General features: G+C 38.6%; 1 protein-coding gene and 1 long non-coding RNA gene across 4 annotated transcripts in view; one reads left to right on the top strand and one right to left on the bottom strand.

The window, feature by feature from the left end:
- The window catches only part of LOC135579452 (uncharacterized), a 39280-nt gene extending 36056 nt beyond the window's left edge, over positions 1-3224 (bottom strand). Inside the window, exons 1-2 of the long non-coding RNA XR_010472592.1 lie at positions 3112-3224; positions 1593-2533 (exon numbers count right to left, since the gene is read on the bottom strand). This is a non-coding gene — a long non-coding RNA (uncharacterized LOC135579452). The remainder of the gene's footprint in view (positions 1-1592; positions 2534-3111) is intronic.
- BANK1 (B cell scaffold protein with ankyrin repeats 1) overlaps positions 3206-25029 on the top strand; it is a 128222-nt gene continuing 106398 nt past the window's right edge. Inside the window, exons 1-3 of one of the 3 annotated variants that reach the window (XM_021283050.2) lie at positions 3206-3338; positions 17230-17628; positions 23422-23487. In XM_021283050.2, the coding sequence (XP_021138725.2) occupies positions 3206-3338; positions 17230-17628; positions 23422-23487 (598 nt within the window). The other 2 variants (XM_065062844.1, XM_065062843.1) reach the window with 2 other exon arrangements.

Raw genomic sequence — 25029 nt, 5'->3', positions numbered from 1 at the left:
CAAACTCCTGCTAAAATACAAAAACAAACAGCATCATCTGAAATGCAATACTCCCAACTGCTTGTACTAGTGATTATTGCAATATTAGCTCTTTTGTAGAATAACCTAGCAATATTATCAGTGGATTTAACAATGAAAGCTGCAAGTAAAATTAAGAGTTAATGATTAACTGTGAATAAATACTTCAAGACCACTTCAAGCTCTTTAACAGACAAAAAGTTGTTCAAACCTTAGCAGACTTGTAGGAAACAATCAGCTTGAACACAACACCGATGTCATTCCCAAGACATGTTTTTCATGTATGAACATGGATTTTTTGTTTGTTTTTCCTCTAGTATAGCTCTGCTTCATGAGAAGCACTGAGGCTGCTTAATAATTTAACTAGTTTTTTCCTTGCCTAGAAACGGTGAGTGTTTTTACACCTCCAGCATGAATTATAAATTCCTTGATTTTATCATATATACAAAGTGCCATCATTAAGAGGTGGAAGAACGGGGGAAACATAATTTTTTCTGCTGAGTCTGTAGAGAAGACCTCAACATGAAAGACTTCACAGCAAACTTAAATTTGTCAGCAAGAGTCTTTGTTGGAAATGGCATTGGCAGTGACATCTAGTCCTATGCAGACATTGCACCTCACCAGTGAAAACCTTCATGACTGGGCTGGTAGAGGAAGAAGTATAAATTGATGGCAATAATCCGGCAGTTAGAAAAATCAAGTTGCTTTTTCTTAGAAATAAGGCTGCTGGCTGTAGGCTTTGCTATGTCTAATCCTGTCTGGAGTTGCAAATAGTAAGAAACCAGTGCCATGCTCACGGTTACCCCCAGTGTTCTCATCATCCTGGACAAACCAGTATCACTGTCTGTTGTTTGGCTTAAAATACAAGTAGAGCAAATCTTATTCTTCCTTTTAGGACACATTTCCACAGTGCTGGCTCACTTGCCTCTCAAAATGTAAATAACTGGCCTATCACATTTCCATTTTGTCCCTCATCCTAGCACCCAGGAAAAACTCCTAATATTGTTTTGTTTTTACCGCAATGACAGAGTTCCAAGTTCCATTTTAGTTATTTTTATATTTAAATACATTTATACTTCATGATCTTTTTTCTTTTTATGAATTCTTATTTCTAGAGTGAAGATCATCACAGTTCTAACTGCTACATTATCCCAACCTCATCCAACCTCATTATCTAACCCATCTTTTAGAAGCAGCAGTCATTATTGCCTGGGCAAAATAGTTAGATACAATATTTCCAAATGTTTTATCTTTGACATATTGCTTCCTCTGTTATAATAATCTCCTTCCTGTTCATCTTGCTCATGACTCAGTACTACTGACACTCTAATGCTGCGATCCCCGTGTCCAAAAGTACAGTATTAGAATGAGGTAATGCCCAGATACCTGTCATTCAATGAACGAAATCTGAAGGGCAAAATGAGCAGAAAAGAACAAGGGGAGTTATTCCAGGCTCTTCCTGATGCACATGTAGACTGACATGCTTGGATCTAGCCTGGATTTTCCCTGTGCATATGTATCAAAAGCACAAAAAAACATCCAAAACACATACCAAATGAAAACCAAGTATCTACCTGTGTACTGACAGAAACAGGAACAGCTCACGATGGTTCCATTTTTCATGTACTTCAGTTGGACACAGTCCCTGCAGCGGGCAAGGGCTTTACAGAAGCAGTTATTTGACTGAAGTCCAGCCTCCCGCAGATTTGTGGTTTGTGGTTGATTGCAAACTGTGAAGGTTTTGTCATGCTGTCTATAAAGACTGCCTCTGTGTGGCTTTTCCTTTAATACTGCTTGAATTCACTTTGCAACCTTTCCTTCGGTTCAGGCAGAGCTGAGCATTTGTCTCCTCCAGTTTGGACACCCACACTCCTGAAATTGATACTTAGCAACTTCACCTTTGAGATTCTTAAAACCTTTGACAAATTTCACTAGAATCAGCTGCAAAGCATTGAAGTTCTGGTAGGGAAGAGGAACACAGAAGTTCAAATGAGTGAGAAGCATACAACCACACGTCAAGTGCAGTCGGAGAAGCTTTACTCCCTTTGGAAACCAACTTAACGCTTTTCTTTCTTCCAGGAGGTACATCCAGTTTTCCTGTAATCCTATTTTAAGGGGTAACTCCAGCTTCTTGTGGGTCTGGCCTTTATTCTGAACTTGCAAGATGTTACTGTGATCAATGCTTCCTGATGAGCCAGTAGTTTAATGTGGTTAGGAGAATACATAAAATGAGGGATAAGGTGAGTATGAATGTGATTATGTTAATTGCTCTTCTCTGGGGTTACACCAGATTTTAAGGATTGTAAGTTGATTGTAATTAATATGCTAGAAGAGCAGGATCCTCACCAATAGATAGTTACGTAGAGGAATAATCAGATGACGTCTACAAAACGTTGGTATCAGGCTGCTGCTTCAAATCCAAAATGGTGGTTTGATGTAAAGTGGAATGTAGTTAGTCGCAGGAGACAGGCTGATACGAAGGAGGATCCAATGATTACATAGAAGCCATGGAATCCTGTAGCAATGAAACAGGTTGAGCCATATACGCCATCTGTGATCGAAAATGGTGTTTCGTAGTATTACACAGAATCACCGAATGTCAGGGACTGGAAGGGACCTGAAAAGCTCATCCAGTGCAATCCCCCCACCGGAGCAGGAACACCCAGATGAGGTTACACAGGAAGGTGTTCAGGCGGGTTTGAATGTCTCCAGACATTCCAGACTCCACAACCTCCCTGGGCAGCCTGGGCCAGTGACTGTCACCCTCACTGAGAAGTTTCTTCTCAAATTTAAGTGGAACCTCTTGTGTTTCAGTTTGAACCCATTACCCCTTGTCCTACCATTCGTTGTCACAGAGAAGAGCCTGGCTCCATCCTCCTGACACTCACCCTTTACATATTTATAACCATTAGTGAGGTCACCCCTCAGTCTCCTCTTCTCCAGGCTCCAGAGCCCCAGCTCCCTCAGCCTTTCCTCACACGGGAGATGCTCCACTCCCTTCATCATCTTCGTTGCTACTCTATAGCTTGAAGCACTGCGTAGTAGAACCCTAATAAAACAGTCAAAGTGCGTGGATTGCTTGTTTTTGGTTACCTTCTGTAACGCTGTGGTGTGCTCATGTGATGGTAACACCTGAGGCGAGTAGGATGGGGGTATACGGTACGGCGGGAGCGGGCGGCGAAACCCCATGGCCGGAAGGAACTGGGAGCGGCCCCACGCTTCCGGACCGGCGGCGGCGACTTCACCAGCCGGGACAGCGCCTTCTGTTCCCAGGGAGAGAGCGAGCGGACGCGGCGGCGGCGCCATCGTGCGCCCGGCAGGTCTGTGAGGGGCGGCGCGGGTGTGAGGGCGGGCGCGCGCGGCGGCCGTTGGAAGTGGCCGTTGGCGCGAAGAGCCGCGGCCGCCATATTGCAACCGGAGTCCTTTACCTTGACGGGGGTAGCGCCGTGCGCGGGTAGGCGTCGTGGGTGAGGAGTTTTTTTGGGGGGCTTTGCTGCCGGAACGGTTTTTGTGGCGGTTTTTCTGCAGGGCTGCCCACGGGTACCCGAGGGGCTGTTGGTGGAGGATGGAGGCGCTGCTGTGTGGGGAGGTTCCTGTGGAGAAATGAGATGCGCTGCTTTTGCCTTTGTCTCCCTAGGTTGTCCTCCAAGTGTCATGTTGAAGAGTGGAGAAACCTACATGAGGTATTCTCTGCTTATTGGGTGCATGCCCTATAGCATTGCTAGTCCAAAAAACTTTTTTTTTTCCTTTTGATATTTCAACTCATGTTACAGTTTTGCACTTTTCGTGACAAATCATGCCAGAGCTTTTATTGAGACGACTGCTCATAGCACCTCAAGACAGCTTTAGATAACTTCTCAGTTGCAAGTAGGTTCAATTCATCTGTTATTGTCTTGAAGTGCATAATGCAATTTTTCTGAAGAGAGGGAAGTCTGGCACCAGAAGGTTAAGAAATGAAGGAATGAAAGTTTCATGAGTAATGTTAATTTGGCCTACATGTATACCCACTCTGGAATAGTCTTAATTGGCTAATCATACCTGTGTTATCAATTAAAAAGGGATCATCCTTTTTCAGTCTCAGTGTTCAGTATGGCATCTAGTCTTATTTTACACTGTACAGTAAAACACTGCTAGACTTTACACAGAAATATTAATTTCCTTATTTATGTTTTCATTGTTGTTTGTCACATTATCTGTGTGCCTCAAAACTATTAGTGTATATTTTGTTACTCCACTGGTAGTAATGTAGTGTATTTTCATGCCCTATATTGTTGGAGAAAATTAATGAGAAGGTAAGATGACTTACAGAGGTCTCATGTAAATGAGACGCAGTCCTGAATCTGGACCAGAAACGCTTCACTCCTGGTCCCTGTGTTCATTCTTCCCAGTTATGTTTCCTTATTCACTGAAATACTGTGTATTTACTGCTCCCAGTTTCTTCATGTACATTTGCAAAGCTGAGGAACACTTAAGTCAAACCAGTGACTACAAAGCTGGTCTCTCAATAAAGGAGAATTGGAAGATGCGCAGCCAGATGCCAGAGGTTTGACTTGCTTGCAGCAGGGTGCTCAGCTTTATCTTTGCAAGTCTTCTATTAGTCAGGACAGTTACTTATTTCCTCATTTTATGAATGAGGAATTGAGAAGGAGATAACTGAAGGCCTGACTCTGCAAAGGTGGCTCAATACTTTAGTTTACTGTTCTGGCTCACCATTTTAAATGACTACTTAAGATGTCAAGGCAGGTTGGTTTTTTTTTCAGAATACCTAAAATTTAATATCACTTTATAACATCAAAGTAATCATATTAGATATTAATTATAAAATGCAGCATTCTAATGACATTAGCATTGTAAGCCACCTCTACCTACTACTGTCATTATACAGATGGAAACACTAGAGAAGAAAGGCAAAGTGACTTTCCTAGATGTTGTGTAATAAGTTAGTTGTAGATAAAGTATCAAAACTCAGGACTGCTTTGCTTTCAACCCAAGGCTTGTTGCAGAATGGATATAGTTATTTTACTACTATCTAGCCTTTGACAGACAGGATTTTCTATCTGGACTGGACTTGCATTCTTGCAAGCTTCTTTAAAGAAAAAAGTAGCGTGCATGGCCATGTTTAATAGCATTACAAAATGTGTATGTACTGTCTCAGTTACTGTGCAAGCAGATATTCCTAGGTGTGAACAGTCAGTTGTATTCTGATAATGAGATGTTTGCTTACTGATCATTGTATCTAAACAACAGTATACAATTGTGCATGACCTGGGCACATCTAGTTTAAAGTTTGGCTTTTGGTGAATAAAAGCAGTCAAATCTTGAGTACCCATGTGAAATTGCTAGAGTAATTGCTGAGCAGGTACCTAAGAACACCAAAGAAGGATGGCCGGTTTCCCAGTTGCTTTCAGCTAGTTCCACATATGTGGTATTGAGAATTGGCAGGGAAACAAGTAAGTGTAGGTTCAGCAAGCAGTAATTATGCTGACCTTCTACTCTGTCATCATTTATCGCTGTCATTGTTTCATGTATTTCTCTGCACAAGCCTCATCTACCTGGAACATCCATGAATAGACCTGTCTATTGCAGTTTTACCACAGCACCAAACCTTTATTTCCACAGTGAAAATAGGTCTGTTTTCTCCTGATGGGACACTACTTACGAGGTATTGAAGTTGCTTTGGGTGGATTGCCCAAGGCCTAGTCTAGCTCTAATCTGAAAACTGGGATACTTGATGGGAGGGACAGCGTTGTTACTTGTCAGTACTCTGAAGGAAAACCTGGCCTAGACAGACTTCTTTATGCAAAATCCACTACACATGCTGCACCTTGTAGAGAAAAAACATCTGTAATGCATGATCCTTGGTGACATCTGTCCTCACTTGAAACAGGAGGCACTGACGGATAACTTGTTAATGGCTATGCTGCGTTTGAGTTATCACACCTCTCTGCAGTCATGAACATAAATACCATCACTGAGATCTTCCACTGTGTGCTCTTTATTTACATGATGTACCTTTCTGTGCCTGCAAATGTTCCTGGGACAGTTTACATGACAGATGTTCTGTGAGGGAATCTAGACAGTGAATATACACAAATAATACTTGATTTTTGTTTTTCTCAAGAATTAGGGATCACTTGAACTCACTTTTAGGGACAAAATAGGTCTCATACCATGATTTGATTCAAAATCTAAGGGGTCTAGTGGTGGAGTTTTGAAGTAGGTTCAGCAATAACATAATATGAATAATATATTAGTAATTTGAGTATCAAAGAAGCCTATACTGCAGAAGCTGCTGTCATCTTACAATCTTACTATTCTGAAAATAAGTTCCTATTTTTTATTATTAATACAACATTTTTATATTTCTGCAGTGGGAAACAAAAGTATCATACTCAGATATCTTAAAGCTGAAATCTGTCTCCTTAATGGAGATCTTCTTAATAGAAATGGAGATCTTCACCGTGGATAAAGAAGTTATTCTGATGTGTACTCCAGATGCAACATTTGCATGCAAGTCTGCTGACTAGAAACTAGAATTTTATATTTTTAAAAAAACATTCTATGAGGAAAAAGAAAAATGGAATCCGTTAAGCTTTGAAACTCAGGTACCTTATAATTAACATAAAACTCTAATTTGTCTTCAGAAGTGTTGGGTTGCTGATTCAGATTCAAAAGTTGATCCTGAGACAATGCTTTTCTTGTGCTAATCCTCTCTGGTCTCCCTTCTCTTGCAAGCAGTGATTACTGAGGTTTGCATATAAGCAATTGACCACCCACATTTGAAAAATTGTATCACTGATTGCATGGTAAAGGTGAAAGAAAGCACAATGATCTCAGTTTCTGAGAAGAATAACGTTTGTGTCCAGGGACTTGAGAACCACGGTGTCACTGTTCTCTTGATTGTATATCTCTTGAAGCTGTTCTTTGATAATTTGATTAGCTTATATACTCCTTTATAAAGGAGTTAATAAAAAATGTTTTGACTCCTCTCATAAGCATAAGTGCCAGAATGTGAACAGCAGCAGTAGCTTGTGGTATAATTATATGCTCCTGGGAGGTCCAGTCATTTCTGGCTATCATTGAAAAAGTATAGTTGCACTGACCTTTTGTATAAATTGAGATTATTACAACATGAGCCGTGATAAACAGCTAGGTTTTATTAAATGTAAACAAAAGTAGTAATAGGTTCAGAAGAGTATTTTATATATCTAGGAAATTTGAAACTGTTGTGAAGATAAGAAGAGAGCCATGAATACCAAGATTTAAAGTTTAAACTGGGATCTATTTTATGTGATAATATTGATTATTTAGTGTTCATTGGCTCCCTGCATAGTAAGAAAGCAAGACTTTGTATTAAGCCACAGAATTTAATTTATGCTATCATGGGCCTGACAGTTAAAGCATACTGGTCTCAAGCAGTCCCATCGTTACTTTGTTTTTCAATCTTTCTATGAATCTTTGTGCAATTAAATAAGGCTTACACGTTTGACACTGAGACAGTTCAAGCAGAGGTATAGCGGAGTTTGGAAAGCAACCTTTTACTTTCCGATCACATGCTTAACAACAGTAACTGACTTGAAACTTTATACAGGTACTTATAAATAGCTACAGTTTGTGGCTGTGGTTCACTGCTTGTAAGCTTAGGGGTGAGGAGCAGTCATTTTTAGTGTAGGACCATTTGTCAACTCATGACTTTTAATTATTGCAAAGTATTAAACACTATTAAAGATAAACTTAGTACAATTCAATTTAGCAGTATCTGGAAATTACTTTTATGATAAATGAGAATTAACATATCTATAGGAAATACAGTTACTGCCTGAGTATAGCCTACTTGGAATATCAGCATTCAGTGATCCTCAGTTACTACTTTTATCAGAGAACAGTGCTTTACTAGTATACCACCTAAGCACTGATTTGGAACATTCAAACCTTGAGGTACACAGTAGTGTATGCTGCGATTAGAAAAGGAAAGCAAACTTCTATTTTCCTTTTTGATCTTGAAGATAATGTACTTCAAAAATGTAAGCAAATGACAGATGTTGTTAAAAAAGATGCCAAGACTTTTCAAAAGCATGTAGTGCCAAGTAGTTCCTGTTATTTTTAGGAAATGAGCTTTTGTGGAAATTTGGGACAGACAGTTCATGGATAGATGTTTGGAAATGTCCACATGTTTTTTAAGAGCCTGTTGGTATACTTTCCTTGAAATACTTGGAATTTCTTTTCAAAATGCTTAGGAATTGCTGTAAAAATAGAAGGCCAATTCCCCAGCTAGTGTATGTCAGAATAGCTCTACTTAGCCAAGGATGCCTTGTTGCTGAGCACAATCAGAAGGAATTTTGCCAGTGTTTCAAAGTTTTTGAGGTTTTCATACTTGTATTCTGCTTTTGTAACACCATAATCTTATCATCAAAACTTCCAAATCTGTTTCTCCCCTTATCAATTCTCTTCACTGTTCAAGATTAACCATTTTAGAGGAAGCCAAATATAATTTGGCCTTGAATGCATGAAACCGAGTCTGTAATGATTGAATTGGAGAAAAGATACTTTCTGTGAAAGTTTAAGGCAGATCCTAGGTTTATAAGTTTGGAAACAGAAGATTTTTCTCCTTACAGGGTACATTCAGGACAGTTTCATTTTAATTTTACTTGACAGTTTTCTACAAGAGTTTTAGAACAGCTCTGTTTCATTGGCAAACTTGCAGCCTGTATTTCAACACTGAAGTTTATAGAATTCATTAGTATGGCAATCCATATTCCTGTATTTTATCTTGCAAGTAGGTAGTGTATACCATAAATTTTGTACTCCCACATGCTGTTAAGTCTATGCTGTTTATTATGGATAACATAGAATAATAATTGTTATTCATTTTGTATACAGCCTCTTATTTAAAACATGCCTTAAATTATCTCATATAAAGACAACCATCTTTTGAAGCTGTGACGGCTCATTCATTGGATTTAGTGTGTTTTGGAGACTTCTTTGAAAAGCTAGTCCTTTTTATCGGAAATCAAGGGTTGAACGTTGACCATATTCAAATATTATAAAAGTCAGTTATACTATTTTGTTTATTGCACCACAGTTGCATCGCAGATGAACACCGAGCAATTTAAATTGCCAAACTGTACATAACTCTCCAGAAAACAGTTTGTTTAGTACACTGAAAAGAGCAAAGGTTTCACACTTACTTAGGAAAAAAAAAAAAGCTTGCCTGAGACAATCCAGTACTTGATAAATGGTAGTTAAGGATTTAAGTCCTTATTGAAGCAGTAGGAGTCTTGAGAGGAGTGTTTCCAAACTTGAATTCCTTTCTTTTTATGGGTTTATGTTTCTTCCTGGAAGATCAGATTAATGAGAAGTTTCACAAGAGATTTAAGCAACTGTCATTTTTTGAAAATGACTCTTGATTATACTGTTTTCTTCCTTGGTTTTTCCATTCTTAGTATATTGTTGAAGTCTTTTCACTGAATTTTAATGTCATAATAAGCACTTAGTTTAGTAAGTGTTTCATTTTGTTGTAGTTCTAACTAGCCAATGCAGGTACCTATGAGTACATTTAGTACCACAGGACCATGTGGCCCTGCAGTCTGTCCCAGCTATGAATTCAGCGGAAGTGGCTATGCTCAAAAGCATCACTTGAGGAACCTGCTTTAGTACAAGTGTGCAAGAGCGAGTTGGAGCTTGGCTGCATGCTCACGGTACTATGGTTTAGTGTTGAGTGGCTGTGGTCAAGTCAGTGAGTGCTCTCAGGACTTGGTTTCCCAAATGCTGTAAGGCTGCTTCCACACTGGGAAATAGCACTCCCTGCAGAAGGGGATTTGTAGAGGCCAGCAGTAGGTGCTAAGGACCTGATAGCCATGCAGGGTACATTGAAGGGAGCTTTTTTTGAACTTACTCTAGTCTGATCCTATGGCATTAGCAGGTGACACACAATAGGTGTGATTCTGAAGCACATGGTCTGCTTTACTTTTTTCTGAAAGGTATGCCGTTTATGTGTTCCACGGCTAGTCAGTAATGTGAAGCCCAACTTGGTGAGGACAATCAGATGGTTTATTTTAAACGTATACTCATGTTCTTAACTGAATATTAGTGTTTACTCACTCTAAGCCATAGCTGTTACTCCAAGTGGCAATCTTCCCCTCTCATTAATTCCAGAGGCTTGGATTGATCCTATGCCTCATTTTCCCTTTTGTCAACAGAAGCTTTTAGGAAACTTCAAGGCAAAACAGGCTGGGGAGTTGATTGAAGTGAATAAAAAAATAAGTTGTCAGCAGGGGCATAATCAACTGTATAGTAGAGATGTGTAGGACCGCCCCTTTGTGTAGCAGTGAGATTTTTTTGTTTGTGTATTTAAGATGTTTATGCAGGTATAGCAATAATTTGCAGTAAACAGAAGGTGGAGCATGAGTGGTATAAACTTCAGAGGAAGAAATACAAGACTGCACGTTGTGTTTCATATGTACAGCAAACATGCAGTCAGTTATTGCTGAGCAGTTGGCATGTGGTAGCATGTTAAACTGCGGTGTCCTGAGGAGTCTTAGATTAGATGCTGATAAAATGTATGTGCAAACAAGACAGTGCTAGTCCTATGCATCAGCCTGTTTTCTTTTAAGATTTTTCTTTTTTTGGATATTCAAGAGCAAAATAAAAATTGGGTTATATAGATTCAGTCAAACAATGAGGGGCTTGATAATGTAAACTGCAGGATGCTTCATAATTCCTTGGTCCTGTCCTGTCCCCCTCAAGCTTCTGAGATTTACTATATTTAAACTGCACAGATTCTCTGACTGTAGTGAGATAAGGTTTAATTTGGTGTAGGAAATGGCTCAAGAAGGATGAGTTTTCACTTTATTCTGTACCTTTCTAACTAGAAATGGAAGGTGATGTGCTTGAAAAGCTAGAAATACTGGTGAGATACATTTATTCCAGTTTACATAATTACGTAGACATAGTTTTCCTGTTTTTATCCAACAGTGAGAACATATGGCAGTGACAATAAAGTATAGTAGGCAGGTATATAGGGTGTGGTAAATCTGTTTGCAAGAACCTGAACATACAGAACTTCCAATTGGTTCGTTTCCAGGAAGCAACTGATTTGGTCAAAGGCAGCAGATATTAAACCTTTCTATGAGGGCTGTCCGCTAGAGGAGGACCCGAAATTGATACCTAGGTAACTCTCCAATTTAGTCCTATTGTTAGACTGGTAATAATTTGAGAATTTTGCAGGGGGAGAAAGATAATTGCATGTGTTTAAGTTATACTGAAGAAATACGCTTGCTGGAAGAATGTCTTTTGAATCTCATGTAAGCTTTAACAGTCTTTGGACATTACAGTTGATTTTGCAGTCCTGTGGGTGAGTTATGCAAGGGCAGACTTGCACTTGTGACTAACTTGATTTCTTTCTGTCTGATGGGCAGAAGTAAATGTAGGTTGTTATATAGCTAGTGTCTAGAATCTTTGTCTTAAGGCAGTAGAGAGGAAGCTGAGGTGGGTTTAATATAGAGAAGTCAGCTATCTACTGAGGTTGTTGCTGAATGTTTTACTTAGCTTGGTTTCTAACTCACTGTTAGCTCTGTCATTGCTCATTTTATGAAACTACACATTTATGTAATGATTTTTCTACTTCATTTACTTCCTTCTGCGTGCATCATTAACATGAATGCTGTTGAAAAGGTTAACACAAAAATATAAAGCGTCCAACAATTATTAGAGGTTTGTCTTGGTTTTTTTTGGTTGTTGTTATTGTTTGGGGCTTTTTGTGACTGTCACTTATTTGTCAGAAAGGGACAAAATAAATGAGCTGAAACCAGAGGATACTTTCTTCTAGAGCCTTGTAGCTTAGACGTGTTACATATCAAATAGAAACTGCTTCTTATACTTCCTTTAATGTCTGGATGAATGCTCAGGTAAATGAGATACATAAAAATTTATTTTAAAACAGTCTGTAAAAGCAGAAGATAAAACCATTTGATTTATGGGCTATCAGGAGTCCTCCCTGGATACTCTGCTGACTTGTGGCAAGGGAAACATAGTTGTTTTAGAAACCTAAAGAAGTATGGGTAAGACACTGGAGCAGGTTGCCCAGAGAAGCTGGGGATGCTCCATCATTGGAAGTGCTCCAAGTCAGGTTGGATAAGACTTTGAGCAACCTGCTTTAGTGAAAGATGTCCCTTCCCGTGGCAGAGGGTTGGACTAGGTAATCTTTAAAGGTCCTTTCCAACACAAACTGTTCTGTGATTCTATGACTGCTCTAAGACAGTTTTACCTGACAGATTTCTTGTGTCAGTGATAATCTGTAGTTTAGGAACTGTTGGGATGCTGTCCATGGTTAATTCGATGTATTTGACCATGTTGCAAATGCAGGAAACACAGAAATCTCTCTGAGCAGAAACTGCAGTAGGTGGTGATAGTTACTGAAAAACATTGTTGTATAATGATGATTGTCTGATGATGTGTCTGCTAAGTCCCTGGAGTATAAATTACACTACCTAATATGTAAGATATTTTCCTTGTGTTTGATAGAGTAGTGCTGCTGTGTGACCTTCCTAGATCACAGCAGTTACAACCACAGCAACTTGCCCAAAAAGTTATTGTTTGCAAGATCAGTGCTTTCTGTTTGGTTGTATACACACAATTTTCTGAGGTGTATTCTTTTGTGATAAAAGCAAACGTGCTGGATTTCATGAGACTGTTTCCCCTAGCGCTAATAAATATCTGCAGAGCATGTTTTCTATGTTTCTTATTTCAAAGGAATTAGAGATGAGAATTCATGAGAAACTGATGTAAAAATGAATGAAAGGTGGCAGAGAAAATAGCAACAGAAAGTGGAAGAAAAAGCAAACAAGGTGAATATAAACAAGCAGTTCGAATGTGAACATAAATAAAAAAATCCGTGGGATAAATCAGGATGGGCCTATCTAGAGAGATCCTGATAAGAGAGACACTGGCAATGAAAAACAAACAAACAAACAAAAAAACAACAAAACCCCCACTTTGGTCTACCATAGGAGTGAAATTTTGAAACTGGAATTTTTAAAAGTGTTTCATGTTTATAGAACTGTAGTTATAGTGCTGGTATAAAGGAAAGTTTCAGGTGGTTGTTGCTTCTAGTAGAAATAGCATCAATTAATACAAACTTGATACAGCTTTTCAGGTTTTTGTGTGACCTTAAAGACTAGTTCCACAGCAGTCATAAAAAAGTTATGTATTACTTCAGCTCTTTATGCTGTCAGTATGGTATATTTTTCTCTTCATGATTTATTCTTGTCTAAAGCATTTCTGAATTACCTGACTATATTCTGCTAAAATTTACCAAAGGTGCAATTTGCTCTCAAGGAAGTGAGTGTAATGACAAAAAATTTTGCCTCATTGCGGTGATGATAAAGCAGGATGTGTACCTTGAAATAGAGAATTGAGTTCTGACCTTTATACCCCATATTTGTGTTTAGTCATGCTCATTAGAAATGAGAGCACCTGTCCATCAGTAGGTATTCAGCTGTGGATGGATGAGGCCTCCACAGGGGAAGATACTGTGATAATCATTACACTTCTGTATGTATTCACAGGACAGATCAGAGAGGCCTAAACCAGGGAATAAGGCCATATCACTCTTCAGAAGAAACAGCTTTTTGGGCATAATGTTGGCTTTGTCAGGTTTGATAGTCAGGTATCTTTCTAGCCTACCTGGGTCAGGTCCATGCTGTAGAAAGGTACCCCACAAACTCATTTCGCTCTCTGTTCCTGCTGGCACTGTAGAGAAGGTCGATGGGATTTCTTCACAGAGAGAGCCTAGAAGTTTAAGCCTAAACTCATCCCATTTGGAGGAAAATCATTCCTCTCCATAGAACTTAATTTTGCCCCCTCCAGACCTCACTGAGCTTAGTGGGAATAATGATGAGGACAGGAGGCTTGATTTTATACAGATAGAGCAAGTACTTGTTTTCGCACACAATGCAGCAGTTAGTAACAGAATGTACATAAACAATGAAAATGTTCTTATTACGTGCTAGTTAAATAGGCATTTGAGAACACTAGTGCAGCAGCTCTGCTGGCTGATACAGTGATGGCAGGAATGTCCCATGCTTTAGGATAATTGCTTTAATTGAAACAGGTGTGCCACAGTGCTGCAGCAATTTAGCTACTTTGTGATCTCACTCTGAAGTTTACAAGCAGGCTTTTGTAATTTTCATTTCCATTAGTGGAACATCTCTGAGAAGCAACATAACTGACTTGAAAACATTTTCCATTATCTGCAAGTAGTTCTAAAGTGCTTTTTGCTGTCCTTCCCATTTTTGCTTGCTTCAGGGGATTTGCCTTGCAGAATTCCAGCAACCAAGATCTAGAGATGCATTTTGAGATACATTTACTGGATGTATAACAGGTACACTGACTGGGAAAATCGATGTCTTGTGGATGCGTGGGGGCAGTTTATTATACTAAGGCCACTGACTAGTGTTGAATTAAATGTTCTCATGCTGTTTTCAAATGTTAAATTGCAGGGTTTTTTTCAAGTGCTGGTGAAACTTTTTCCATAGTTCCTTATTATATAATTTTAAGTGATCAGGGCAAGCAATATGAAGAGGTGAATGGCTGAATCTTTGTGAAAAGGTTACAAAGGGGCCAAGAGATTAAAGGTCTTTTGTTTCTGGAATCTCATTTGAACTACTATGTGTGCTTGCCATTCGCATCCTACATACAGCCCAAATGGAAATGATTCTTCTTGATATTAGAAGGAAGGTTTTGCAAATCTCCAAGCGAAGATGGGAGTCTAGGCCTTTCACATTGCCTTATGTTTCTCATTCTCCATTTTTAATCATTTCATCATGACCCTTAACTATCCTGATAGTTTTATCCTACAAGGTAAGAAGAATATGGGGGAAAGGGAAAGTAGAGATGTCTCAGAAGGAAAACAGACGTTTTTCAAACCGTACTGGTTTTGAAAACCATGGACTTAAGACTCTTCAGATCAGGGGTGTCAAGCTCATTTTCACCAGGGGCCACATCAGCCTCGCAGTTGACTTTAAAGGGCTGAATGTGATTTTAGGTCTGTGTAAATGTTTAGTTCTCATAAGATTCAGCAGGTCTTTTCAGAGAATGTTTCTGATGGCATGTTTCCTGAGATGTTCTTTTTTGGGCAACTACATGCCAGTAACTAGAGAATAGTTCTGTTTGTCAGAAGAACCCTTTCAGGTTATGGATGACTGCATAAATTCTCTCACTGTCTCTCATTGCTGAACTAATAATACATTTTATTTCTAACTTTGAGTCAGTTTCCAAGTAGGAGTAGTTGAAGCATGGCTTAATTTTGTCAGTATATGATAGTTTCTATTACATTAACATTCAAGGGAACAAAATTCATCTCAATGTGGATTATATTCTAAGTGCAGTAACTTCAAATAAATATTCAGTGGGAGATGAAAATAATGAAGGGGAAAAAACTCTAGTTGGTAAGTTAAGCATTGTTACTGTGTATTCAATACTGGGTAGTGTTGCATTAAACTCCAGATTTTGTTGTTTGAACTTAAAGGGATTCTGTTTTGAAAGCAGATATTTGGGTGAGCTTTAAGTAGTCTGCACGCAAGCATCCGCATCTTAGTAAAATTTCTGAAGACAAAAGCATTGTGTAACAGGAAAAATGCTAAGGCACATGGAGTAGATTTAGAAAGGGGACTTCATGACTATTCCTGGGGTAAACTGTGACTCTACATTTAAAGTCAGGTAAGCATTTAAAAGTAGTGATATTTCACCTTTTAATACAATTTTGGGCAAGTAATATGTAGGTGTTGTATTCCTGCTTAATATCAAAGTTAACTCTCAGTCTGAAAGACAGATAAATCAATGGCAGAATAAAAAATCAAGCATATAATTAAAAAAAACCCCACATTTGGTTTCCCACAGGTAGCTTGATAGCACTAGCTGCTTTCTTCAAACCAATAAACAAACATTTTACCAAACTGCAGCATGAAATACCTTGCTCTGACAAGTCTCTCCTCAACAGCATGACTCGTCCCTCTGAATATAGATAGAAAAGAGAAATTAAATATGGCAGCCATATTAAATTAAAGTTTTATGAGATGTAGGTTCCAGAGCCTTTCTTCCATCAACTGTACCCATCATTTCCACTTCTTTTGATATTCACAAAGAAGCGACTTACTGACCTGCACTGCAGACAGGTGCCAGGCAGGTTGCCTGACCCATTGGGAACCTGGGAGACACTGAAGTTCAATGGAGGTGAAGTTCAGCAGCTGTCTCTGTTCTTGAGTCTGTTACTGGTGCTTCACTGCACTGTGATTGTGAACTATTGAAGGGGTATTAAACTACCTGTTATTTTAGTGTATATTGTATCAGTCAGCAAATCAGGTTTTTTATGGTTACACAGAATGATTGAGGTTGGAAGGGGCATCTGGAGGCCGCCTTGTACAACTGCCCTGCTCAAGCTGGGCCACCCAGAGCTGGGACCTGTCCTAACACCTTTTGAGTAGCTCTGTAGAGGGAGATTTCACAACCTTCCTGGGCAACCTGTGCCAGTGCTCACAGTAAAAAATATGTTTCCTGATGCTCAGAGGGTGCCTGCTGTGTTTCAGCTTGTGCCTGTTGCCTTTATTTCATACTGTTGTCCTAGTAACACTGTCAATGACTATTAGTCTTGCTAGCATCACATTTTATGTCTTAAATAGAAAGCAGAACTAAAAAAAAAAAAAGTAGTTTTAGATTTGTCAGGTTTGTAAGTAATTCTGTTAGAGTAAGGACAGTACGAAATGATTAGTAATGACTGTCCTAATACCATGCTGCCAAAATATCTTAAAGATACCAATCCTGTTTCTAATGAAGTCAGATCGTGTCCAGTGTTCAAATATATGTTTTTTATTTCTGCCTTTAAAAGTTAACTGTAGCATTTTTAATAGTATCACCTATTTGTCAAGTATCTAGGAGTGAGCAGAATGTATGGATGCACTCTGGTGTCTACACTGCCATTTCAGTATTCATTCTGAAATACTAGTTGAAGCTATTCCAAACATATAATATTCTGAACTATTTTAACAGCATTTCTGTAGATGATCTTTCTGCCTTGGTCATTTCAAGGTGATGACTTGTCTTGTTTCTTCAGAAGCTCAAGTTTTTAAACGGGGGGGAAACTATCTGTTTTCTTATATTTATAATGGATTAAAAATGTATTTGAAATTATTTGTTTGTTTGTTTTCTTCTTTCTAGAAAATATGAAGGATATTCTTGTGATATATGAACAAGATGCGGAAGAGTGGGCTCTGTATTTAAAGTCTCTTTTTGGACACATTGTGAATGAAGGAGGAATCTTGCTCTACAATCTAGAGACTTCATCTTTCAAGCACCAGGAGCTGTTGTCTCTACCCTGTTACAAATGTAAACTCCTGATACTATCATGTGGACTTCTTAACTGCCTGAATCAAAAAAGAAGTTATTTTCTAGAGAAAGTTCTAAAACCTCCAGATGATGTGGTGATTCTACTTTGTGGGGTGGAGAACTCAGATATCCTTTATGAGATACTGACCTTAGATGGAGGCAGCAAGGAGATTTCTACTGAGCAGGAACCTGAAGAATATCTCTCTGTTGTTACTGGAATTATTCAATCAGGTAATCTAAAAATTAAAACTTTGTATGATTACTAAATAGTTCTCTTAGCTGTATTGATGTAATTTGGAAGAATTTTTTTTGAAGTGATAGTTCAGATTTTCTGGATAAATTATCTCTCTTCAGCTTTGTCTAACAGTTTTTGTTGGGTAGTGCATTTTTCATTGAAGTGTGATGAAACTGTTGTACTCTTAATCCAGCTTCATTTTCACAAGGAAGCAGCTTTGTAAAGTCTAAAAGCTGCCTGTGGCACCTGTGAACCTACCATCACCATTTCACAGTAAGACTGAAGAGCTGACAACACTTTTTTCTCTTTCTCAAACTCTACAAAACTGTGGGTTTATGCTTCATCTCTTTCAAAATGCCTTAGTGTGGCATTGTATAGGGTGTAGATAAATCTGACAGAGAGAAAAATAATTACTGAGAAAGACCCAGTTTCATGGATGGTGTCGCTTTCCATGTGACATGTGAAAGCTCTAAGAGAAGAAGTTCCCTTCCCCTTTTACCAACCCAAGTAATGAAGCTGTACTGGAAGGACTAAAAGCTATCTGGTTTGTATGTGTTTGCACGTCCGTGAAAACTACAAAGAAACATTAATGTAAAAATTAGCACTTCTGGAATGCAAGAAAAGCCCGTGTCCTGAGGGTGAGAGGTACTGAAATGGCAAAGTTTGTGCACAGGGTTTAGTTTAACCCAAAGTTTAACCTCACCAGGCTGCACAAATGAAAGTGAGAAATAGCTTTAGAAAGACAGATGAGTGGACCACTTTGGCAAGATGATGTAATTGTGCACAGGTTTCCAGTAGATGGCTGTGTGTTTTCCTTTGAGATTATGCTTACTACTGCTTCTTTGTAGTATCTAGGTCTTTCATGTCCTCTCAGCTCTTCCTATATTGTTATGATTTTGTCTGTTAAGCAGAACATTTTGTTTCTGTCTTTGTTACATGCGAAGTCCCTAATAACAGCACAGGAGGTTGTGGTTGAGAGAGACATCCTCCAGTTCAGGAGTTTTACTTGGAGATTAACTGGTTTTAGATGCAGGTGAACAACCAGGAATATGCTTTTGAACACAGGGATAGAGAGATGCCAGCTGAGTCAGAGTGACCTAGCTGGTGGATGTCCTTGCTGCCTTGGGCTTGAGGAGATCAGCAGAAGCATAGTATAAGGCTTTCAAACCTGCCTAGAACGTGTCTACACACAATTTGGCTGTATCACATCAGTGCTTTCCAAACAAAATTTAGACCTTTCCTTCCAAAACATCTCCTGTTCTAACATTTCTTGCAGATGGGCATTTATTAACCTTTTACTCAGTATATTTATTATTTTTTTTTAGCATCTCTCAGACTTTAAGTTTTCAGCCTAATTACAGTTGCCTGGTTTGCTTTCAGGAGAAAATGTTTGCAATTTCTGACTATGACTGATATTTAGCTTCAGATTGAAGTTCCTTGGCAGCTTTTTAGTGGAAGGAAAACAGTGGGTCTATACTATGCATGTCTGTGTGAGTATATATGCATATATATAAATAGGAAGAAACTGAGCCCAGAGACAGTCAGTTGACACATGCACAGGAAATTGCAATGTTTTTTCGAAGATAAACAGTTTCCTAGAAGACAGATGAAGATTCTTTGCTTAGGTCTATGCATTCATAAAAATATTTATTGTATGTACCTTTGGGATTTTACTTACATAGTAATGTCAAGTGACTTAATAGCTCAAATTATCTTTTCTTTGGCAGAGGTCAATATCAGCAACTTCAGAGACAAGTGCAAAACTGAATTAATGAATAGTTTTTGAAGGCTTCAGTCTCAGTGCGTACATCTTTACCAGGGCTGCATAGACTGTGGCTGGGATCAAACAAGTTGAATTGACTGAACTAGATCCAGGACTGTGATTAGTGTTGCTGCCTGGTGCTTCACAGTGTAAACCCCCTCTGTACACACAGCTGAGAACTGCTCTGGCTGTGTTTTTTTCTGTACTGGTGCACCCTGGCCGTCAGGCAGGCCAGCTCACATCAGCGCTTCCTAGGAGAACTCTGCATTGCTTTCTGTTGCACACTGCAAGTATTCCAAATGGGAGATTTTTCTGTCACCTGGGTGTTGATTTAAGCTCTGAGGAATGAAGATGCGCGTGTCTTATCATTATTTACCTTTGCTTAAAGATAATGGTGACTGCTTGCGGTGTCTGTATTTATGATACTCTTTCGCAGAATCCTATTAAGCTCTTAGCATTTGTGGTATCTGTGGCAGGGATTTTGACAGATTACTCATCTGGGAGAAAGATATTTTTTTTTTAATTATTATTTTTAAATTTATTTATTTTTTATTCCTAGTATTTAAAATGGCTTGCAAAGAGGTTATTGAGTATACTTGGATTATTTTTCCTTTGCAGCAATTTTTTTATGCCTTTCTTCAGGACTATGTATTCAGAAGATTTCCCATCTCTTTGTGTGGATAATCACCTGTCTCTTTTAATTGTTTTCAGTGCCTATCTCTTGTCCATTAGACTTTTGGTTTTGGAGGTAGAGATGAAAAAACACTTCTGTGTGTTTTCCTAATGTTCTTCCATTCCTTTTTTTTCCCTGAGCTGTTCATTGCTGTTAACTTATTCTTCCATGCATTTGTACCTTCTTGTCTCTGAACTAGACTAGTACTAACGAGAGCTGTATGCTACAGTATGGACCTCATTTCCATTTTGCCCTGCCAATGAATCTTTGAACAGCTCTGCAGGGACTGCTGCTAAGATTAGCAGATTAATAAATGTTACAGAGGTGTTCTGTTTCTCCATCTCCACACAGAGTGATTGTTGGGTTGCCAGTGCAATGATGAGGATTTGTAACGGGGGTGACTGTCAACAAAAAACTGTGGTTAGTGTCATTAACTCGTTTCATGTGGTGCATGATCCTGGCTATTTCAAACCAGAAGAGAAACTGAAGTGGCAGCCTGGAGGTGGCAGCCATAGACATGATGTTGAGACTGCCATCCCCTGCTGCTTAAACTGTTTAAGTTCATTGTTATTTCTTCTCTTATTTTTGCAAAATCCAGAGGAGCCTTTATTCATTATAAATCAGATTTCTTAGCAGTTCATGTTTTGATCTGTCTAGCCAGTCACGGTGACCTGTACCCTTGGATTCTGAAGTATGCAGCATGTATGTGATTTTTTTAATCTTACTTGTGACACTAATTGGATGAAAACTGCTTACATCTTGAAAAGTGAATGCACTGACATCTTAAAATGAATGGTTTTTAGCAGCATTTAGGACAAGCCCATAAAAAGTTTTATTAATAATAGAAGTCAAATGATTAGAACATAAGTACTACTGCAACAGCACGTACTAATTTAAATTAATGTACTGCGATTTTACTGTTGTTTATTTAGGTTATAATTTTTTATTTTGAAAATGAATTAATGGATTTATATTATCATCATTAGTCTGCTGTTTCAAGGTTGCAAGTGGACACCATCCAAATCTGTCTTGTTTATGGCACAGCAGTCATCAGTCAGTATTTAGTTGCAGTTGTGAGGCTATTTCTATAGCTTACAAATAAGTTTAAGATTTCCAGCAAGTATTTTGCAGCTAGAGCTGTACATCTTCAGGAAATGCATTCTTTGAATATTTTTTGGCACTCAAGTGTTGTTATAACAAAATTGCTATTTGCAATTTCACCATGATGTATTTCTGTGAAGTTAGTGTCAGCTTCTTGGAAAGAGGATAAAAGAAGGGTCTTGTTTTCCAGATTAAAAAATTGTAACACCTATCCCTGAAAAAATTAATTGTAGCATTTACTTAAGTTCATACTGAAAAACAAACAAACAACCCCCCAAAACTAACCAATATTAGGATAGAAAAGAACAACTTTTTTTTTTTTTTAATAGAATCAGATTTTGCTCTGGGTAGGCTTTCTCTGTAGTTATTTAAATGGCTATGAGGACAGAATTTGGTCCAGAGAATGTTATTACAGTTATGAAGTTAGGTGTTCAAAAGCCAAGAAGTTACAGGTACAAAGTAGCCTCTTAAACTTTAGTTAGAACCCTTGTTCATGGCATTGATTGCCTTTCATTATATAAGTGCATTCTTCCCTCTCTCCGCCTCCCCTGGCAAGAAGCTGCCCTCATTAGTACACAGGATAAATAGTACTCAGTTAATTAGCACTTATATGATACTTTGTTTTGTGTTTGAGTTTGCGGTTGCATTATTTATGTATCAAATGTCATTCAGATCCTGTTGAGAAAACAGAATTTCCTAACAAGCCAGATTAGGGTCAAGCATTTCTTCCACTTCTGATACCACTTTAAGATATTACCTTTTATAACACTTACCGGTATACAGTATATTTTATGTCCATATTCAAATTCCCTTTAATTTCAGATGTGTTTGTGTCTGCTTGGAGGTCTGCAGGTCAGCTGTAAGGTCTTTCATGAAAAGTGCTGTACAAAACTAATGAGCACTTCTGAAAAGCATGTTTGAAAAGCCTTCTAGGCTTTTGCCTCAAAAATTCAGTATGGGAACCTGAAATTACTTAAATTCTCTAGAGCAGCAATCAGCTAATATCTCTCACTGGAATCCTCTCCTTGTTCATTGGACTCTAGTAAGAGGAATAACTGAATCAGAATACTGTCAACAACACCTTAAGTACAAAACCACAAGCCAATGCCAGCGTAGGTCTAACCACTGTCCGCAGTACAGATCAATTTAAAAGAAATAAGTCAACAATATACCACAAAGGAGAAAGACTACTTTTGAGTGTTTGGTTTACGCAACCTTAATAAAGTCACTGTAAAGCAGTCACTTTCCCAGGCTCCTCATCCTAGCCTTGGTGTCTTTACCCAGTGACTCTTCAGTCTTGATCCCTTGTAATAATACTGGTTGTTCCCCTCTGGAGCACCTAGCGATATGTGTAGATGCTATACAACAGCATTTGTGTTGAGTTAGCTGGATCTCAGAGCTTAAGCAGGCCTTATATCTCCTATGTCAATGTTACCTCAGATGTGGAAAAACAAGTGTTAACTTGATCCAGCATAAAGAAAGCATGGCATAGACAGATACTGCATAATATGGCAGAAAGTCTCCTGGTAGTTATTAAGCCATCGAAGTCTTTTCAGCAAACTGGAACTGTCAGAGTTTTTTAATATTTGACCAGTACTTTACAGAATGTGACCATTGTTTGTTTCATTTGTTTTTTACCCAGTACTGGGAACTCTGTAATCAGATATATTGTATTCTCAGACACAGCCCCTCACAGTTGTCTTCTATGTTTGTGTCCGTTTTCCATTTCTCACTTTCCTGCACATGATGCTTTTATCTTTCCTTTTCCCCAACTCCTCTCCCATTTTTTGCTATATTGACTTTCAGGGAAGCTTCTCTTCTTCCTTAAGCCTGCATTTCCTACCTGCTATAGCAAATTGAAAAGATCAGTCACAGGGATGTTTACTGTAAGGGGATAACTACAATTCCATTTAAAGATCTCTCTAGACTTGTTCCTCTCCACTCCCCGTTGGATTTCTTTTTCTCTCTGCAAAACTGTAGCTTTAAAATAGCTTTATCTTACATCTAAAATAACATACAGAATTTAGTCTAAAAAAGAGAAAGTGAAAATCAGTGCCATGGTATCTTTTTGTTGTTGTTGTTTGTGCTTTTTTTTTTTAGCTTGATTTTTGGTGCTAATATCTTCCTTGGAGCAAACTAAACATTCTGTGAAACAATCAACTAGGATAGCAATGATCACTGTCATCAGAAATGATGACCATTTTAAAGATATTTCCAAGTAGATACCATTAAAGAATTATTATTTTTTCCTAGATAAGCAACAGAGCGCAAATCCTGGAGACTCTTTGTCTTACATCTATGAAGCAGTTCTTCCAGATGGTGAGTTGAATTCACCTTGCATTTACTCAAAGCCAGTGCTCTTCAGAAAATTAGATTTGTTTTCTTACATCTTGTCAGACATGGAATGCAATAAACTAACCGTACCATAGCATGCAGTTGTGCAGAGGAACGTGCCTTATTCTCAAACCTCTATTCACACCTCTCTACCCACACATTTTGGTGAGGAGTATGAAAAGGGGAGGGGATTCAATAGGGACATTCTTTTTCCTTTCATTTCAGAGCAGAGAAAAAAAGAAGACATGGAGAGCTTTCCTTTTCTGTTCCCAGGAAGAGGAGTTTTGCTTGTAGTAAAGAGAGAGCTGATTTGAAATTTCAGATAGATCAGTCCTACTTGCACTATGTTTGTGGCATCATTCATTGGCAGCGAGTGATTGGGAGAAGCCCTGCATCCCGACTTCAGTGCGTGTTGACACTGGCCATTCTGGTTTATTTATTTTTGTGAAAGCCCCTAATATTAATAGGGAAAACAGACTGACAAAATCTCCACTTGCATTTACTAAAGAGCTACATAACATGTTTCCTGTCTCCAGTTCTTTTTTAAACATCTTTATTTCTGGGTTGACACATTTGTGAAGTGTTTGGCTTAACAGCACCAGCATGCTGACTGAGGGAAAAGGATGAGTAAATTATTCTGGAATTCCTGGCACAGACGTTTTCTGCTGCTGGACTCTGAGGTTACTGGCTCTGTGGGTCTATTTTGCTGGCAAGGTGTAAGGGCAGAATGATGCTGCAGGCTCACTGGCTCTTCCTTACTAGCATAAATTCAATATACATGTCAGTGATGTATGGAGTTTAGAGTTTTAGCTTCTTCAGTTAATTTCAAGACACGAGCATCAGCCAGTGTGTTTTTAAACACTCCAGTCATTCCCATTTTCCATGTGTTGGTTCACAGAGCTGAACAATCTTGGAGCATGTGGATTTGATTCCTTTCAGATAAGTGCACTCAGGGAGCTCACTAGGTGCAATTCGGACACTAAAAGGTGTGCATTCTACAGGTCCACACCAGAGTTAGTTGGAAATATGCCCCTTTGAAATATGTATAGTGTGGAAGGGAGTATTTAGTGCCAACCATTTCTCTCTATTAAATCTTCTCCTATTAGTCCCTCCTCCTTTCCAACAGAGACTGTTTGTGACTCTTGACATCTTGGATGTACTGCTGTGATCTCAAGCAGAAAGCTGCTGTAAAGCTGCCCTACAGACCTATTGCCAAGGTTCCTAGGGATGTCTCTTTTGGTCCTGTGTTGAATGTGCTGTGGATCAGTGCATTGAAGAAGTTTATTGGTATAAAGAAGTTTTTTTTGTAGTTACTTGTTCATCATCCAGGTGTTCAATAAGCTGGCATCACTGTTACTCTAATTCATTATCATGATGTCCAAAAAATGAGATAGCAAAGAGAAAACGGAAAATGGAGAATCTCAAGAAAACAAAAGACTGAGATGTTCTGCCAAGCTACTCCCAAGAAGTAAAGAATTTTTACTAGAACTCTATAAATTCACAAAACAACAGCATTTTATAAAGTCT

Source organism: Columba livia, chromosome 4 (assembly GCF_036013475.1).
Source record: "Columba livia isolate bColLiv1 breed racing homer chromosome 4, bColLiv1.pat.W.v2, whole genome shotgun sequence".
Classification (NCBI taxonomy): domain Eukaryota; kingdom Metazoa; phylum Chordata; class Aves; order Columbiformes; family Columbidae; genus Columba; species Columba livia.
Note: the sequence above shows the minus strand (reverse complement) of the source record. Positions and strands in the feature narration are given on the sequence as shown.